A 20,252-nucleotide genomic window follows, 5' to 3' on the forward strand; every position below is an offset into this window, starting at 1 on the left:
ACCTGATCTTTTGGTTGTAGCCCCTGATAGAATTTCAGGAGCTACAGCCAAAAGACTAGCTAGCCCCCAGTCCCAACAGTTCCGACATCAACTTAGCCCCGGGTCTTTTCCAGACCTAGCAACTCCCCCTGCTGCCACCTGACCTTTGCTTTATGAAAGGAGAAATGCAAAGTTGCCCAGTAGGGGCAGAACGAAGGGCACCAGGAGGGTTGTGCCATTTATATTTGTCACTAATGAACATAGGTCCGGTTTCATAATAAACGCTATGCACTAGACAAGGCTTCTTACATTCTGCCCTGGCTTTAAAAAGCCACCAAGGCAGTGACATCAGCACTGGAAGGATACTTTCTCACCAGCCCATTCTAGTGAGTGGCTAATCGATAGACTACAGACAATGTATTGGTTGGCACAGTTGCGAGTGTTACTAGTATGTTGAATGTTGGGCCATCATTTCCAAACTATCATGACAGGCCTAAACCTTGCTTGGTTGTCATTGTTGGAGCAGGGAAGGATATTTCCTCTTGTTTACAACATGACTGACAGGTTTTAATCCCTTGAACCCCTTAAAAGATTGCTTAGGGTGAGAATGAAAAACATTACTTATACAGTAATATTCTTTCTGCTGCGTGCGCCTGTTTAGAGCCACATGCTATGCATATTAAAGCATCTAGCTGTATGTGCAAGGTATTGCAAGTTGTTTACTTCAGAAGTCCCAGAAGGTGTTCACTGGGGTGTTCCTGTCACACTATTCCTAACTTATATATGCTGGTTATGATAAGAATTATGTTCTACTCCTCCAGTCTTCATAGCAGTCACAGCACAGAGGCTAGTCCGAGAAGTGGCAAATTTTGCCCCACCTGGGATCTCCAGATCTTAGTTTTTGAAAAGTGGAAAAGAAAATATGAGATAAAGTGTTGGACCCGCAATGGAAAATGATGAGTGATTTGTAATGTCCAGAGGGGGATGAATGGAAGGTATGGAGTTTGTGATGGTTTGAATGAGCGTCGTGCCGTGGCAGAAAAAGATACAGCGGATCAGGAAATGGGCTCACACACAATGTCGCTGAGAGCAAGCGTGTGACCCATGAGGGCAGTTTCCAGTTCTAGAAGTGCGTCACGTAGTCAGTGAGCGGTTGCATGATGGACTTGAGTTGTACTCCAGCCTACCCTTGAAGTATGAAGGCTTCATTGTCTACTAGCGGTCACTGTAACCTGCCAGATACAAGATGGTGAACCTGGTATTTCACAGCCAGCTGCCAGAGGTGACAGAGCCCGGAGTGGACTGTACGCAATGTGAATGCAGTGGGCACAAAAGGCAAGAGGAACAGGTGTAGACCGTCACTCAGGGTGTCTGCACGGGAGCATGATGGGGGGCTCGTGTGTGATGGGGCGTAATGGGGCAATTCCGTGAGATTTCACACTAAGGCCAAGGAGAGGCCCATAGAATGAAATGCTAAATAAAGGGCAACAGCCTTCATATATAGAAGTCCCTTCCAATGAGAGAGAATTAACCTGGCAGGAAGGATATGAAAGTAATGCATGGCAGGATGGCGACTGCAACACTCTCAGAGGGCAACTGTTCAGTTCACAGCAGTACCCTCGTGATGGTTCTCTGAGCTGTGCCCAGTGGTTTTTACTGTGAAATGTAAGGAAAACGTAGGTGAAAGCTGGCCTGGTTTGTCACGGTGCAAGCCATGTGAAGTACTAGCGGGGTTTGTTCGCCATTGAAAAAATCAAAAGTAAGGAAATGAAACAGCTACACATGCCATAGAATATTAGGTCTATCCCTTGACCAAAAGTGGTCTCAACCCCAACAGCATAGAGGCCATGGCCAGTGGGCATGTGCCAGGATGTGCACTAACAGCTATGCCGCAAACCCCTTCTATCTTCTCACAACGTTACCATTATGTTGCATTTTAGTTGTAACTTAGCTTGCCACAAGAGAACAGTGTCCCTGTCTCACGCCCAATCATTTGCTATTGAAATTGACTTTCAGTGCTTTGAAGCCACCTCTAAGAGGTATAGGTACTATATAAATACCTGGCATTATGTTATGTTACTGTGGCAATAAGCCACGAGACTGCAGGCCAATACCGTCCCAGGTAATGCCCCTGAGGCCGTAGTTACAGGCCCGAGCGTAGCGAGGGTCTTAACGAACCCCCGGGGGCATTACCGTGGGCGGTATTGGCCCGCAGTCGAGGGGTTTATTGCCATTAGTACCCCGGCCCATTAGACCGGGGTACTAATTGCTTTTTTTTCTGTTCCGAAACACGTTTTGGAACAGAAAAAAAATAATTTAAAAAAACGGCAAAAAATGGCCGCCGGGAAAGGGAAACCATAGTCCGTTTTCCCTTTCCATGGGGCCATCGGGAGCGAGCGCGCTGGGAACACTCTGTTCCCAGCGCGTCCGCTCCCAAGAAAAGAAGAAAAAAGAAGGTAAGTGGCGTGGGGAAGAAAAAAAAAAAAAAAACCTACCGCGGTCTCCGCTGGTGGACGATGGAAGCCTCCAGCCGTATGGAGGCTTGGAGCGGGCATCCCTTTTACGCAGTGCGTGCCGGCTACTCTCTTCCCGGCGATGGGCGTGGCATCCCCTCAGCCAATGAGGAGGCTCGAAATGGGGCAATCCCCGCTCCGAGCCTCCCCATGGCTGGAGGTTTCCATCGTCCCCCGCCGGAGACTGCGAGATAGAAGGTAAGTGGGGTGGGGTGGGAGGTGGGAGGAGGAAAGGGGAAAAAAATGTCTTACCCGAGCCCCCGGCGGGGGACGAGGGAAGCCTACAGCCATCGGGAGACTTGGAGTGGGGATTGCCCCGTTTCGAGCCTCCTCACTGGCTGAGGGGATGCCACGCCCATCGCCGCGAAGAGAGTAGCCGGCACGCACGGCATAAAGGGGAATACCATGTGGTATGGCTCACAAATGAGACAATCACCAAGCTGTATTCCCATTGCGCCGCGCGTGCCGGGTACTAATGGGAGTTATACCATGAACCACTACATGGCTTGGCTAGTGTTACTATTTAACGTCCATCGCATTTCTGATTTATTTGCTATGGAGTCCTTGGATGGGCCACACACACACACACCCCAATTCAGTTGAATACTCAAGAGTCACATTCAGAATATATTTTGCCTCACAGTCAAAAAAGTAATGCATCCTCTAACACGTTAAAAAGAAGAGACGTTGTCCACATTTCCGGTTCTGTGTGCTCAGACATCACACAACCCTGCGTGCCTGCATGGATTGTGGCCATTTGATTAAGACTTATGCCATCAACTATAAACTATGGGCCTCAGCTGTTTGGTAAATGCTGTGCTCCACACGTTCTAAACATACGACACACACATGAACTACTTGATGCTCAGGAGAACTGTGCAACCAACTGGCTGTTACCTCTTCCCGAGTGATTGAGCAAGACCCCCCCCCCCCAGCACCTCGCTCAAAAGAAAATAAAGACAGGTGACCCCATGTTTACCTGACAGCTCTTCTTCATGTTCCTACCCCCTCTCTGGAATACCGTATCCGAGTTCTCTTACTTCATACATGTGCTGAGCATCCATGCATGGGTTTTGGGCAGAGGTGCCCTTTCGTTGCTGCTAGTAAGAAATAACCCCTTTGGGCTGATGTGCAACCCTGACCTTTGGGCCACCGCCATAACTATTCATTAGAATCACGTCTGTGTGCTTTGCTTGCTTGTGTACATTGGTGATTGTGATGGTGTCGGATTACTGCCCGGGCATGGTCCAGTTTCTTGATGTCTAAAAGTTTTCAGATCATGGTTATGCCCCATTTCTACTCTGTAACTCTCTCTCTTTCTTGTGGCATCCCGGGGCCCCCTCATTGTCTCGGGTCCTCTAACTTTGACATCCACCCGCTGCCCAGCATCAACCAATCATCCGGCCTTCTATCATGTTCTTAGGCCGATGATAACCACATCCTCCTCCATATGGTGGGTTGGAGCCTGTCTCGGCAAACCACGGTAGAGGACTGGATTGCTATGCGGTTCACTGGCTTACGTTTAACTCCAATAAAATGGAACACATGGTCTTCTCACTGTAGGCCATAATTAGGGCCCCAGTGCTCTCCCCATTGACACTGTGAAGAATCCTTGTTTTTGGCTGATCCCGTGCTCCAGCCTCAGGTGGATGCTATCATTTGCCATAGCTTCTTGCATTGCCAATGAACTTTGCAAAATGTCTCCTTACCCTTAATGTTTCGGCGTATGCTCAACAAACACCCCCGTCTTCCTTGTTAAGTGCATTCATACACTTCAGAAAGCGGCACCATGACTGCTGACAAGAATGTGTCTTACTGAGCAGTCTGCTCAATCCTGGACCAACCGCCTTAGCTTCCTATTTCTCGGGACATCAAATATACATCATTGTGTGTTACTCATCGTGCCTGTGATGGTCTTGAGACTACCTTTCTGCTAGCTAAGTCCTGCGATTATGCTCCCACTACACTACTTTTTTTAAGACTTCTCCAGGTACAAATCTTTAAGGTGATTTTACAACCCAAATTCCAGAGTGGTAAATTTTATCGTGGCAGGAAACACCACATTTATTAAGATTTTTTAATTTGAGGGTGGCCCCACCATTTTGCTATCCTTATAATGCCACCCCAACGCCATCCTGACTCATCTTAACCCATTACTCCACTATCCCATATATATACAATTAATCTTTTCAGTGTTTTTCAGTGTTATGTACCTCAGTGAAATGTACCACTCTGCTTTGTATTCTGTAAAAAGACTAAGTACCATCTTTAAGAATAGAATGTTGGGGAAGGGGGTGTTACCCGTTACCAGTACTGGCTCCCAAGATCTGGAATTCTATGCCTCTGGAGCTCTGGCAAGCCACTGATCACATGACTTACTGGACAAATCAGAACTTTGGCTCTACCCTTTTTGATGTCTTCTTGACCGCTTTGATTTGCAAAGTGTAGGGCCAAGGAACCCTGGAGTTTATATGGATTGTATAAAATACCTAAGCAAACAAAAATGTGCTACAGAGATTTGCAGAAAAGTTTGTTTAAAAAAATACTGGTCTGTCATTAGGATGAAAGATTATCTGATGTCATTGGCGGGGTAAATCGACATATGACATCACTTGTGCTACTTCTATGGCTTTTGCCAAATGGTACCACTGGTTGCATAAAATAAGAGATTTGCAGCTCCAGGATGTCCTTGAGGACTAAAATCGATGTTTCTCTGAAGAACATATGGCTTTGCTTCTAGGACGGTCTTTTGAAAACAAGAGCGATACGAGTGTTAAAGGAAAATCACAAACTATTTCTTACATGAGCCGACGTCAAGCCTTAACGGATGGCAATTCATACACAAATATGCCTGGCAATCCTGTTGTGAAGTTGTGATATCTGAAAATCCATGCTAAGAGTCCCGTTACCATAGATTTCTTCAAATACCATTTCAATCAATGAGATTTCACCAAATGTATTTCACTGAAAATGGTAGGGTAAATTGTATATGTGTAACGCATAATAGATGGGGCGTGGGGTATAAGTTAGGCTATGGAGGAGTGAGGAGGGCTTGTAGGGGGTCTCCCCCCGCATTATGAAAAAAAGTAGAAAAAGTAAAAAGTAGATTTCGTTTTTTAGTGAAATGGATTCGGTCAAATCTCCATTAGGTGAAATATTTTCGAAGAAATCACATACATCCAAGAGTCCTGTGCTGCACAAGGCCCACAACAAGCAAATTCTCCATGTATCAACATACCAGTCCCCACACCATGACTAGTATCTCCTCCAGCATGCTAAAAGGGAGGCGGTCACGTCACTATTACCTTGGGATACCCAATTACTCAGGATTTCTGCTAGAAAGCATTAAAGGATTTGCTGGATCCTTCAGGTGAATATTCACTTCTGGCCAATGGCGATACTTATCGGATTTCAGGCGGATCAATGGGCAATTCTGTCTCCCTACAAGAAAGCAGAGTATGTTTTCTATTTTCGGCCAAGAAATCTATTTTAATAAATTGGACATCGAAAGACATCTTAGAAAAAGATATCTGATAAATGCAGCTCTTCAGCTCCAAACGGCAAAGGGATTGTACAAAATGTGGGTTGAGAGTCAAACTAAGTTTTCATCTAAAAGAGTATGCCTTAAATTTTGGCATTTAAAATCAACCTTTTCTATTCAATATTGGGTGCCATGATGCAAAACGCATTACTTCAGTCCTGTAAATCATGCCTACAATTTGTTCAAAATAAATATGACCGAAGTTATGCTACATTCAAACTTAAGAAAAAAACACCCAGTGCGTGATGTTCCACTGTTATGTCATCCTTCAACATTTTTAAAAACAGCACTTGCCAGTATTGCTGTTTAAGAATGATACGGCTGCACAGCCATCCACCAAAAGCAATTTGTATTGCCAATAGCACTGCTCGTCAGGTCTGCCTTCCCATTGCAGCCCTGTCTTTTTCTTTAATTGCATACTAGTCCTGATTGTTTTAAAAACAAGAAATATATCCCCCACCACTTTCCGGGCCAACCATCGGGCTCCATGTCACTGGGACACAATGCTTTCAGTCATGGGCCTGTATTACCAAAACACTGTGCTGGCAAAGTGCGACTTTTGCACCAGTGCAAAATGCACTTAAACTTTGCATGTTAGCACTGTTCCCGTTTTTGCACTAGTGAAACAATTGCAATGCATTGGTGTAAAGCCTCTTTTATTTATTTATTTCTTGCAACACGTATCACACCTAGCGGCCTCAGTGCACACCTTTACCACCAACCCTTAACTTTCCCTTTGCTATCTATTAGTATTAGGAGCTTGTCTGGTTTGTTCAATTGCAGTTAACCAAGACTGCACATTTCAGAAAATACCGTAGTGGCTGTGTAGTTATGGTTAAGTTGCTGTTTCCATAGGAAGAGCACTTTTTGGGTGGCTTATAACTCCGCTCCTCCTGGATGAATCCTCACCAAACTTTGCAAGTATATGGGCCACTCTGAATGTATTTGCAAAGTTTGGTGATGTTTGGTCCAGGGGGGAAGGAAGGGGGAGTTATGGGGGGAGTCCAAAAACGTCTTTTTTTTCCATAGACTGAATAGGGGAAAAACTTTGCACACGCCTACAGCCCAAATTGCTGGACGGATTTTCACCAAATTTGTGGCAGGAGCAGGAGCTTGGTCCCAAAAGCGTGCTTTTGTAAATTTGGTCACAATCCGTCCAGTGTTTTTTTTTTAAAACAACCAAAAAGTATGTCTAAAACAATTAGTGATATCTATGTCCGCTCCATGGTCACACTTCCCTGTTCGCTCTGCGGACAAGAAAACGATTGGCTAATCGGCAGCGTCATGTCCGCGGACATGTGACGCATTCACTAATTGGACGGTGAAGAGTGTGAAGTGCATCAGATTGTTCCGATGCGCTCGCCATCTTTCATCCGTGTTTTGGTGTCTGAGGACATCGCCGCTAAAACATATTAAAAACCTAAACATTGCACTTGTTAAACTTAGCAAATACTGTCTCGGAAGGTGAGGGTTGATGAGGCTGAGATGGGATGTGGCAGCAGGAAGAAAAAAAATTGTGCTTTTTTGTCACGAAAGGCATACGGTACATTTGAAGTTGTTGCAGATATAATGTCTGTAAAGTACAGGCAAAGTATTACTGTGTCTGTGTTACAATGTATTTAAAATAACATTGCAGTCAAACTGGCGCCCTAGAGTTTGAAATCTGAGGCAGCCACATGCAGTGTTTGATGGAAACAGCGGGTCTGCAAGTGTATGGGAGTACCAGTTCTCATGAATGCGTTGAGCAATGTTGTTGCAAAGTGAGAACGTATTTGGATTCTGCGTGAAGGTCACTAGCTTTGCTTCTTTGGTTGCAAGCTCGGGAGGCCCACGCATGGGACTGAACCCATAACGGTCAATTGTTTTTTGACCTTGAGCGAAAAGCAATATTCAGTAAGAATGCATGGAGTGGAAGTTTGCAATAAGGACAAATTGATAAGGTTATGCATACCAAACGTTTGTAAGACACATGTAATATCAGTTCATGAAGATTCTTTGGTGGAAGCACATTGTTGTCAGAGTTTCATGAAGAAAATAGAGACGGTCAATATCATGTAAGTTTTTTTTGACGACTCTACACCGGAACGAGATTTAATTTTTTATTACCTGAACCTTAATTTTGGCAATGTAACTGAAGTACTATTTTTTTGTGTAGTTGTCATTTTTTTGTAGTTATGGGGAGTGCACAATCTGGCCGTTTGCAGACTATCACTAGATTCACCCATGTTCAACACTAATATGTCTTTAAAATGTCATGTATGACCACATCGATGTGTGTATCAGTTTACACGTTATTTTTTTTTTAATGAAATTATTTGCTGTGTGTAGTAATCGTTAGTTTAAACTGTATGCCGAATTAAGAAACCAATAGATGTATTGTAATAAAGGGTGGGTATTGACACATATTTTCCGTTATGTTTTCCAAACAGTTACTTGCTGCCTTACTGCGATTGCCATGGATTCCAGTTGCCAAGTGATGGCTTTTTTGGATGCACATACTCGTGACGCCTGCATCACCGTGACTATTTTGTGGGACGATCGCGCAGGCCCCATGTGTCCTTACGCTGCACTGGTGCTTAGGAGTAACATAACATCTTTTATGGTGGTCTAGGCCCAAGTTCATGTCTACGCCCTGCAATTCACTGGCGCCCGAAGCAGTTCCTTTCTCGAAAACGAATACTTTGTGTATGGGAAAAGAACAACGTGTGCCGCACGATTCATATTTTCCATCACGATCGTAGAAACAATTTTGTAAAGTGTTACTGTTTTCTTTAAAAAAACGGTTTATTATTTCAAATTGTGATGTGCTATGTTGTACGTCAATGTGTGTTCATTTTCAGGTTCTGCATCACGGCACATAGGTGCTTATGGGCGCATTTGGCTACGCTGGAGAAGAACGTCATCGAGAAAGGTGTTGAATATCACTAGGGTTGGTTATGTGAGGGTTAGGGCGGCCCATATGATTTAGTGACGTCAGGGCGACTTATCTTAGCCAGATGCAGCAATGGACAAGATTAGCACAAGATGGACATGCTCTGCTGTCAGATTTCGTAGGTTTCTAAAAGAGGAAAAAGAGGTAAGGTACACTGAAAATGTTTGCGATAGATCAACCTTTGTAAAAAGATACATGGTTGAACCCTCGGGATAACAATATCTTCTGACCGTTCCACTTGTGAAACTTATGAAATAATGTGTGGGAATGTGAGGGTTAATGCTGATGGTTGGAATACTTCTGACGTGATTACGAATGAGTTAACAAAGTTTGTTGGTATTTTGTGCTCAGGTAATATCACAAATCATTTGTGTATTCTTTTGACAGTTTTGAAAAAAAAGAACTGGATGGATTTACAGTAAATGTGCTTAAGGCTGATTGGCAACGACCGAAAAGCATGGTGTTGGAGATGTGGCACTGTTTTCGTATTTGACAAGTGCTGTCATGTACTTAAAAAAAATAGCGGTACAGCTTCTGTGACTGAGGGATCGGCTGTAGCCATGGGCAGTGGGCAGAATGTCGGGGTTATGGTATAAGGTCATGATCCGGACAATGTGGCTATTGGCCATTACCAGAAGGGACAAAACATAGGATTAAAGTTGCCATGTCCGCCTGGGACTGGGTTTGTGGTACAGTTATTGCACATTAGGATACATTTGCAAAGGGAAGAAAAATGTGCTCATGGCAATATGGTCACAGGGTTTAATTTTTGCTTTTTGCAGGCTGCAATGCAAAGTGAAGAAGGGCCCTGTATGGAACATCCGCCTTCCCTTTCTATGGTGGCCATCTTGGAAAATGATTTTCTGGTGAATTTCTGGGGTTTTTCGATTTTACTTGAAACCATAACATCCCTTTAACAAAGTTTTTTCTGTGAATAATATATATATATATATATATATATATAAATATATATAAATAAATATTCATGCCCAGGACTGATATGGCAATAATAAAGAAAGAACAATCTTACCACCTGGACATTGTGGATGGGAGACGGTGAAGTGCTTTAGGGTGAAATGCAACTCATTGACATTCACTAAATGTAATGTAACAGAGCACTTTCCAAGTTTATTTTAAATCATAACAGATGTACAACACGATAGGGATAGTGCAGGACCACGCCAAGTGTTAACCTTTTGCCAGGGACGGCCAGGAAGTGCCCAGGTACCACCATCATATGACTGTATACACATATCATTGGCCACATATGGGGAAGCTGGGTTGGGAAACATACAAATTGCCTTCAGAGCTGCAACACTCCTCAACTCTTCATGCTGCAAGGTCCAAGCCTTCCCATGCCTGCCTTGAGCCGCATGCACGCCACAGCATTCTGTGCAGCCTGTCTGCTTTTGCAGCACACTACTTTGCACGCAGACGGCTACACAGCACGTGTGTGACAATTATCCATGTGCCATAACAACAGTTGTCAATTGATGGTTCAGCCAAGACTATACATTGGGCGGAATAATTGAAGGGGCTCAGTTGAGTCAGATGTAAGCAAAAGTTAACCCTCTTGCAAATGGCAAAGGTTTTTGTCAAATTAAAAATTCAAAAGAATGAAGCTTCTTTTAATCCATTTGATTAATCAGTGCCAATTTTAAAAATAAAAACCTAAAAACCGTGGATTGCTCATAGCGAATTAGCAGGTACAATTAGGAAGCATGGATTGGAACTTGCATTACAAATGTAGCATTTGCACTTCTCCTGCATTGACAAACTGCTAACCTTTAGAGCAATTATTTATTCAGTTTTTCTTAGATTCTAAAAATGTTTGGTGGATACAATCCAAATTCCATGAAGAGTGTTCCGAGGTAGGATCAGCTGGAGGGAAGCCTTCTCAAGATGATCGGCAAATGAGTTTATGATTTGTATTTGAATTAGAAGATTAATAGAAGGAATACTCAATGAAAAGCAGCGGGGGCATCGGAGGGGGGTGACATTTAGATGGCAATGATTGGAAACATCTTTCCAAAGGCATTGCCAGGGACGGAACGCTATATAGATCAAGCAATTCCCTTATGAAGCATCAGGACCCTAATATCCTCAAAATTGGACATTTGAGACACAATCTCACTTGGTTTAGTTTCAACCCTCTTACAGTGGACATCTGAGAAACGTATTCCTCTAATTAGCCACATATAGTTTAATAATAAAAGCAAGGCAGTTCAATTATTGAGCCCTGAAGAAGCACTGGCAAAGCGCGAAACAGGTAAATAAACATGTCAGTCCGTAAAACACAAATTCATCACTAAATTACTTGGGATCCAACATTGTTCTAATTCCTCACTCTTTCATGATGCCATTGGCAGAGTGGCAATTTAAGTTGAAGGCGGCCAACCCAACCAAGCTTAAGATCTCATACTTTCATGTTTTTCTACAGATGAATGGGGATTATAAACCGAAGTAGAACACTTAGTTATTTCTGGTTTTCACCATCTTGGACTCCACCCACTGAGCTCTAGGGCACATTTCAAAGAAGTCAGGAGTGGTTCAACTCCAAATTGTGCCCCATTTGCCACGGGAAGGTTGTTTTCAAAGAGTCCCAGAGCACAGAACCTTCTGTCATGCAATTTTCAAATGGATGGTATCAAACAGCTTTGACAAAGAAGCCAGACCATTTTGACCTTTATCTTGGCCGAATCATAGAATATTATGTTTTGATATCTCACTAGAAGTCATTTTCTCAAGGATTTAGTTTTGTAAATGTGTGATATTATACCAACAGCAGATTGCAGTATTTCAATCCGAAAATGGAAGATGAGCTTCAAGACAGATGGAGATCATTCTAATTTGATAACAATAGCTTCAAAGCAGTCACACAATGTTCCCAATCTATTTTGTCCTGGGATTGCAAAACTTAATGCTTTGGCACAGGGTTAGAGCATGTTCCACCACTTATACAAGTGCACACCAGACTCAGTCCACACCAACTAGAACTGTGTTTGGTTTCCATTGGTTTTCTCAGTGCAGTTTCCGGTGAACAGAAATCATTAGAAGTAAAAACAAAACATATGTTACAGGAAGGAACAAACATATACCCTTGTCTGCAATTATGAACATTATCATGCTGAACAGAATGCCTACATACTTCAAAGCAATGCTCAAGGAAACAGACTGGTCAAAGTAGGAAACATTGCAACTGCGCTGCCCATATGTGACCTCAACCCAGCATCATTTAATTGAACTACATTCACACCGTTAAAATTCACATGAACCCCATACGAGAACAACACCTGCTAACAGGAGCACCCATTGATTTTGTTTGCACCCGGGACAGGGATGGAAAAGCATTTTGAGCCTATAGCCGGCATTACCCACACGAGGCAGGGCACAGACGGACCCCGGCAGAAGATCCAATCCAATGTTACCTTGTCCGCAGGGCTGAGCTCCTCCTTATTCCTGAACTTATCCCTGTGCCTGGGTTCTGGGTCAATGATTTCATCTTCTAAAATGTGCATGTTCATATTCAAGAGCCACGCAGCGGTGCGGTCCAGGGCATTGGGATTCACAGGAGAGGGGGCCTAAAATGAAACGTACAACCAGAACAAAAAAAACAAAAAAAGAAACAAAAAAAGAAACAAAAAAAATGAAATTGAAAACTGAACGAAAAGCTGCAACAAAAAAATGAACATGATACTGGCTGCAATGATCATTCTTACAAGCCACCCACCCCAACCCCAGTATGGTTTCTACTGTTCTTTCAGCACGTCTTAAATACGAGAAAGAGAGATACCGGGATTCTGGGCCTACGGATGGTGCATCCATCATATGTCAAGTAAACCAGCTGCATGCATGAGGTTGCAAGCTTTCGTTCTGCACTGTGGTATTTAGGTGCTGGTTTTAATCTCAAGTGGACCACAATCAAAGTCACCCCAAGGTACATGAAGAGAAGTGGTTTATAAGGGACCCACAAATTGACACTCTCTCCCATTAGACCCCGAAACTTAAGCATGGTGAATAAAGATAGCAGCTTCAATGGCAAGCGATGGGAAAGCATTAAGCATAGATTAAAGCACTGGGTGGTCCTGTATCAGGAAGTGGCAATGATTTGTTTACAGTTCTCTTTTGCAGGAGCGGACAGGCCAATACAACAGGTGGGATCTTTTCGGAAATGTATTGCAAAATGACTGGCAAAAATGATGTCAATATAAGCAACATTGAGAAACCAAACGCCTACAGTAGTTCCATGAATAACTCAAGGGGGTTTTGGAACTGACTGCACATCGTCTTCTTTTCTGTGTGTGCAACGGAAGCAAGCATGTTAATTACATGTAACAGTAGTTTAGAAGTTTGATATTTCTTGTAGTTTCCAATGTTGTACATAATCGTGCGATCATTCTTGGGTTTGAAATTGCCGCTTGCTGTTGTCAAAGATAGAAATGTCTGCATTGACCATGGGTGTATCTACAAAGACTTCTTATGCCATTGACTCGAAGCCCATTATGCCCATATCATAGCAGGGCTATGTGCAGACTGTCAATCTATAACAGAGTCAAAATACAAACTCCTTTTATCACGACATCTTAAATGGAAATAATGACAATGTTTGAGCAAAGGAGCAAGGTAGTCAGGGTGCTTTGATTTAAGAACCATAGTGTGTAGCTTAACTCAGTGATGTCGGCAAACCCACAATGAAAAATATTCCAAAACTGGTGAGCCCTTCCACAGCTCACTATCACCAACCAGAGTTCAAGGTATGGGGAGTGACATAAATAGGAACATCTCACTAATGGTAACTTGAGCTAGATCATATACGTTTATAATGGCAAAGCCACCATGCTGCCCTGAGATTTTACTGCAGAATCCGTGCATGCACAGAAGCTAGATTACACAAACGGCCACTGGGAAAGTGCACCCCTTAATTACAATGATTCAAAGCCAGCCAATAGAATAATGTTACAATCAAAGGTTGTGTCCCTTTAAAAGTTAATGTATCAGCCAAAAAGAGGTAATCATAGTTGCTAAAGAAATGTCATATTGTAGAAACATGCTATAATAAAACAATTGATTTCTGGCATTGTAATTTCATTGAACAAAATATACTAAATGCTTTCGGTACTAGTCGTGCTGAGTTCACCAGGTGCCACACCCTGTGGTATAATCATTAACTAGCTCCATCAGCAGAGGAGAAATGGCACAAGGGAACACCAACATTCATAGATCCACCAGTCTTTTACCAAAATCTTCCTTCTGCCCCCAAATTGAACACATGTTTCAAATAAGTGCATACTGCATTTTCAAGCATTCATAGCTCAGGGTGTGACAATAATAGTGCTTTCCTATGAAAAGAGCTACTCCCACAAGCAGATTAATGGCATCTTCACAGCCTGCATCAATAGCACTCGCCCCATTGCTCCTCCGTCATTCAAGGCATCCTCCCAATGCATTGAGGCCAGCCAGAACATACATCTAATGAATAGGCATAATGTTGATGGAAGACGACTTGGCTGACAAGCAACCCATCACATCTTCTCTGATCATCAAAGAAGCAGTTACCCTTCAGTTACACAAAAAGATCACTGAGCACAATCCCCTACACACACGGGTATCAATCCAGGTGCCTGCAAGAGGCAGCACCAAGGCCGACACCATCCAGGTTATTTATGAGGCTCTCCTCAACATGAGTAAAGCTAACCTTGGTCTACTGGTTTAGCGTGACCTGTCCAGCGCCTTTGATACCATCAACCACAAACAATTCTCAGAAGATTTACTAGATGTGTGTGGTTCAAAAGCACAGTTCTGCAAAGGTTCACCTCCTGTCTCATAGACAGTACCAGTTAGTGCACATGGTCACAACAGATCCCTAAACTGCCCCGTAGCTGCCAGATTCCCATAAGGGACCACCCTATTCCCAGTGACCTTTAACCCCTACATAGAAACAGTGGGGGAACTCCTAACAAGCCATGGAGAGAGGATCTTCCAGTATGACGAGGGTGCCCAGCTCCACCTAAAAATCAATCCATCAACAATCTGGCAACTACACTCATGCATTCAAGCTTAGCTGTCAAGCAGCTACCTGAATGTGAACCCCCAAAAGGAAAGAATTGATCCACATTTGGGGCTCTGCCAAGCACACTCAACTGGCTGCTGGAAATTCATCTTGATGGGCTCTCTCTTCAGCTCTCATCCAGCAGAAAATTCTGCAACTTCATCAATGACAGAGACCTTCCTTTTAAGAACCATATAATTCGGAAAATGCAGACAGCCCAGTACCAGTTAACTCTCCTGGTCAGCATGAAGCCCTTCATCCCGGCCACATATTTCAAATCCCCTATCCATCCCTGGCCCTTTCCCACTTGGGTGGAGGCAAAACTCTCATTGCCGGAACCTAGTCTGCTCCTACTAGTGACATGCATCAACTTCAAAATGGCCAAATCATATACAAGGCTATGAAAAAGGGGAACTGCCCATCTCAGAATGCCTCCACGGGCCAGAAGTATGGGATGAAAGATGAAAACAACCAGAAAGCAATCCCTCTCTTGCCATGCACCTGGGCTGTTGAGAATCTCATTGACCACCTCAGAATTGCTCCACCCATCCTGCACATTAAACAAGGAACTGACGGCTCTGCTCTGGTTGCCCATCGCCTCCTGGCAGCACCTCTCAAGCCACAGCCCACCCAAAATGAATCCCACACATCCATAGATAGATTGAATGCTTTGGAATTGTGCCCTGCAATGCAGCAACAGTAGCAGGAGTACACATGTCAATTTCTAAGCTACTAGGCCAGGCATAAAACGTCACTCATTCCCCTCAATTCTCCACGTACAGGCAGCACACCATTTCTTACTAGTCAACAGTTCATTATCACTAGCTCATTGCTAGTACCGGTGCACATGTATTGGCTTGCATGGTGGTATATATTTATGGCTTCCGGTTTTATGGAATTTATTTTTCTGCCATTTCTGTCTGTATTTATCCACATTTATTTTTTGTCATATAAAAAAGATAATTTGCAACCAGTATTTTTCTGCATTTATTTTCCAATCATGTTTTAAAGCACACATGCAGCCATGCAGGAAAGAAATGCTAGCTCCATTTCTTCCCATAATAGACGGTTGCTCATGTGACTGCTGTTGGCTTAAGATATATGCTGTCAACAACTTGAAGAACTTTAATGCTATTTTCATACAACCTTTACACTCTCCATGCTGCCAGAATGCAATGCATTTGGTCTGCGATGTATGAGAGTGACATCATAGAGAACCAGACAGAAAGACCTGTTTTTAACTTTTTTTCCGTTTTTATAAATAAATACAGACAGAAAGCAGATTGATTTGCGTCTGTATTTATGTGTAAAAATCAGTAAACACGGAAAACTGGAAGCCTTATATATATTTTGTAGATACTGGAGACAAAAAAAGAAAAAAAAACATTGTTTGATTTACGATGTTCCAAATAGAATTGTCGACTTGAAACCAGAGCCTTACATGGGCAAATTTGGTATAGCTTACGGAAGATGGTCACGGTCAATCCGGAGAGTTATATTGTTGCAAGGTCTTGATCCAGGAAAGGATTAAGACTGAGCAAAATGTTATGAAGACAGCACTCTATTTCTGAAATGCATGTCAAATGTGATTTTCTGTTTTGTATGTTTTTCTGATGACTATAATTCGACTCCCTGATATCAAAATGGGTCACTTAAAGGGTTAAACCAGACAAGGACGGGCTTCAGCATCAGGGCCACAGGGGGGCAGTGAGGGACTGCAATTTGCTACTCTATTTTAGGCCTTGATAGCTCCACATTTAATTCACCTCTGGGCAAGCAAGCAACATCCTGGCTTTCACATGATGGACGCTACAGCATGCCATGGGACAGACAATAGGGGCCGGAGGACCTGCCAGCTCGCAAACAATCGACTGTATTTATTTATTTATGTTTATAAAGCACATGTCACTGGCCTGGAGGCATAATAGCGCTAACAGGACGTACAACATATAATCATAACATATAAAAATAGGGACTATGCCTAGGAAACGGCAGACAGTCCACAGGCCAAGCCTGCCTGGGGCACTGTAGTTAGACTATGGTTCTTCCAAACAGCATGATTTACAGATCCTTCTTAAAAGTAGAGAAAGATTGGCACAACCTCAAATCGAGAAGCAGCGCATTCCAGCTCTTAGGGGCCACATAGGCAAATGTCCCCTGGTTGACCCCTACCAATTTGGACCATGGCGTGCTGAGTAGCCCCATATTGTTTGATCTTAGTGTTCTCCTTGTTGGCAACCGAGAAAGGTGAGTGTGCAAAAGGACAACTGACGTGGGGCCTATTCTGTCAGGACAACCGTCCAGAGTAGCTAAAATTACACCATCTGTGAGGTGGTGGGCTTCCTGGATCTCTTCCTACGCGGTGCAACAGTTCTTTCTAGCAAATATGGTGGAAGGTAGTGTACACATTCTGAGATTTCTTAGTCCCTCCTCCATCTACGATCGATTCAAACACAACCAAAGGCACCCACAGAGTTATATGTTCAGGGCAGTTGGAAAATGAAAGTATCGTCTGTGATGAACTTTAGATGCGTATCAACTTTCTGGTAATTTATGAGAGTATTTTTTAATATGCATCACTGTGCCCAAGAAGACCTAAGTGCATTATTTATTTATTAGCATTTTTAAAGCACGCATCAGCCCGAGGGCATCGTGGCGCTGTTACAGACATAAATCATGAGCGTGGACAATTACGTGAGCTACAGGAGAGGGAACAATACATGGTACGTTACAGGCAGAGTAGGGGAGGAGGGGAGAGAAAGAAATATAGGGGATGAGTGTGAGTTATGGGGAGGTCACATTGCATTATGCAATGCAAAGTGAAAGGGAAAGCTACTGGGAAAAGTGACCCATGAGGGGGTTGGTCCCCTGATCCCTCTGTTGCAGAGGAGCAGATATAGCATGTTATGTCTTCATTTTCTCTCACAAAAGAGCTTTTCAAGCATTAGCGACTCAGAAGCGGGTTTCAATATGGACTACAATGCACTTTCGGAGGACTAACACGACCGAATTACATTCTGCAAAACAAACATCACTCTGAACATTCATAACTGAATAAAGGGTTCTTGATGGTCAGGGAAGTGCACAAATTCACTTTTGAAGGTTCTACTCTGACCTTTTGTTTTGGGTAACCTGGTATTCCTTGCCAATCTCCGATAATCCAAATGATTGGGGACTTTGGGAAGCAACACAAGGGAAGTCCAATAACAAGTACTAGAACACATGACACGTCCAAGGGGAGAGTTGGAAAACCCCAGACTGGAGATATTTCAGAAGGCTTCTACAGATATGTCCCGCATGATATATGTTATTTATAACACGCTTAATACCCAGAGGTTTCTAAGCGCAGACCCGGGGATCCAACCTATGTTACTCAGTGTCATCTTGCTTCCAAGGCAAGCATGTTGCCCCTGAGCTATCCTCCCGAGACAACACCTAATGTCCTGCAAATCACATTATTCATGCAAGTAGGGTTTACTTTTTGGGGGCTATTATATTTCTGTGTGGGTGCAATAATGCACATGACAATATTATTGATGGTAATAATAATAATGTCACATTTTTAACAGGACAGATTCCCCCTGCTTTCGCGCACTGCATTAACATTACCCAATTGAGGTAAGTCCTGCTGAGTTTCCAACCTGAGGCCTACTTTGGCCCATCCGTGTCTGGAGCAAGGTTGACCTTGCCCTTGCCACAGTGCCTGAGCCTTGAAGATCAGCCTCGCCCGTCCCCAGCCTCAACGGTTCCATTGATATATTCATTATTTTTAGTTACATCGTGTTTTCCTTTTGGTCTACTCATACTCCTGTGGACTATTGGGCTGTGCATTCTCTGGCCGCAAATGCCCGCCCCCTCCCCGTACCCCAAGTACCTCACAACCCCCCCAAAACCCCCCCGGGACTCCCCTCGTGTCTGAAGCAAGGGTCTGCACCTCAAGAAACCAGCAGCAGAGGGAAACATAACCTTTGCATGAAATAAAGACGCAGAACGCGACCTGCAGAAAACAGCGCCTATGGCTCTCATTTCCTGCTTCCTTCCAGGTCCTGCTGGCCTCTGACCCCTCGCAGCTGAATTCAATCCAGGAGCTGTGTGTTGCCTGGACTCGGAGGCGCTGCGCTTTAGATGAAGCTTCATGCACTGCAGAGGGTGGTGGTGGTGGGGGTGGGGGTGGTGGGGGGGGGAGGGAAGGAGGGATGGATAAAAAGGCATTCCAGGAAGGCTGCAATCATTGGCGCTGTGATCAGATGTCTCGGGGCAGAACGGCACCGCTGTGCAGAACAAGACATCCTTTATAGCAGAGCTTAACACGGAAGAACTATTTTTACCAAGGAGACGACATCCGCGGCGATGATCGATACGCTTGAACATGTTATTTGAAAGCCGAAAAAGATAACGTCGGATGCTGAGCCCAGGCGCACACAAGGCCCCCACGGTTACAGGGTCTTCAAATCACACAGCTGGTGGCATGACCAATAAACGCGCGATGAAGTGCCAGAAGATTGGTGCACTTCGATTTTTACACGAACAAAAGCCGCTACGTCATGTGAAAACAAGCATTGATGACGCAAATCGCTTCAGCACAATCCTCGGCCAAATGCAGCCCTATATGGCCATTGCGTGCACACGTAGGTCCCATATACTGCGAAAATGGCCCCGGGCTTGTGCACCTCTTCACGTGCTCCGGTACAGCAATTATACGCAATGCGGCCAGATATCGCGTGTAATGACAGAGTTATCTGAATAGTTTGTATCTTTTGCAATCAGATGCCCTGCCATGTACAGCCGCATATGCCTAGGTGTAGCCCAGGCACTGTCATCCTAAGGCGGCCTCATATGTCCAGGCTAGATAGAGTTCTTGTCATCAACATTTGTGATACCGGCTGAAACATGATGCACCTTTTACTGTGATACATGCATAGGGCCGGTCAGATAACACCGCAAGCTGAGTGCTCGTTTTACGACATCTGTGCGAGCTGAGTGCTTATTTTACCGACATCTGTACGAGCTGAGTGCTCGTTTTATCGACATCTGTACGAGCTGAGTGCTTGTTTTACCAACATCTGTGCGAGCTGAATGCTCATTTTACCAACATCTGTGCGAGCTGAGTGCTCGTTTTACCGTCATCTGTGCGAGCTGAGTGCTTGTTTTACCGACATCTGTACGAGCTGAGTGCTCGTTTTACCGACATCTGTACGAGCTGAGTGCTTGTTTTACCAACAACTGTACAAGCTGAGT

The 20,252-nt window shown here is 43.9% G+C and overlaps 1 protein-coding gene across 8 annotated transcripts in view; it reads right to left on the minus strand.

Annotated features, from left to right (window-relative positions):
* Positions 1-20,252, minus strand: part of DAB2IP (DAB2 interacting protein) — a 1,964,804-nt gene that overhangs the window by 72,964 nt on the left and 1,871,588 nt on the right. For 7 of the 8 annotated variants that reach the window (XM_069609510.1, XM_069609509.1, XM_069609506.1 and 4 more), the window contains one exon: positions 12,394-12,546. The exons of the other annotated variant lie outside the window; for it this stretch is intronic. In XM_069609510.1, coding sequence (XP_069465611.1) covers positions 12,394-12,546 — 153 coding nt within the window. The remainder of the gene's footprint in view (positions 1-12,393; positions 12,547-20,252) is intronic. 8 annotated transcript variants of the gene reach the window in all.

Source organism: Ambystoma mexicanum, chromosome 8, assembly GCF_040938575.1.
Source record: "Ambystoma mexicanum isolate Mex_15411 chromosome 8, UKY_AmexF1_1, whole genome shotgun sequence".
NCBI classification, from domain to species: Eukaryota; Metazoa; Chordata; class Amphibia; order Caudata; family Ambystomatidae; genus Ambystoma; species Ambystoma mexicanum.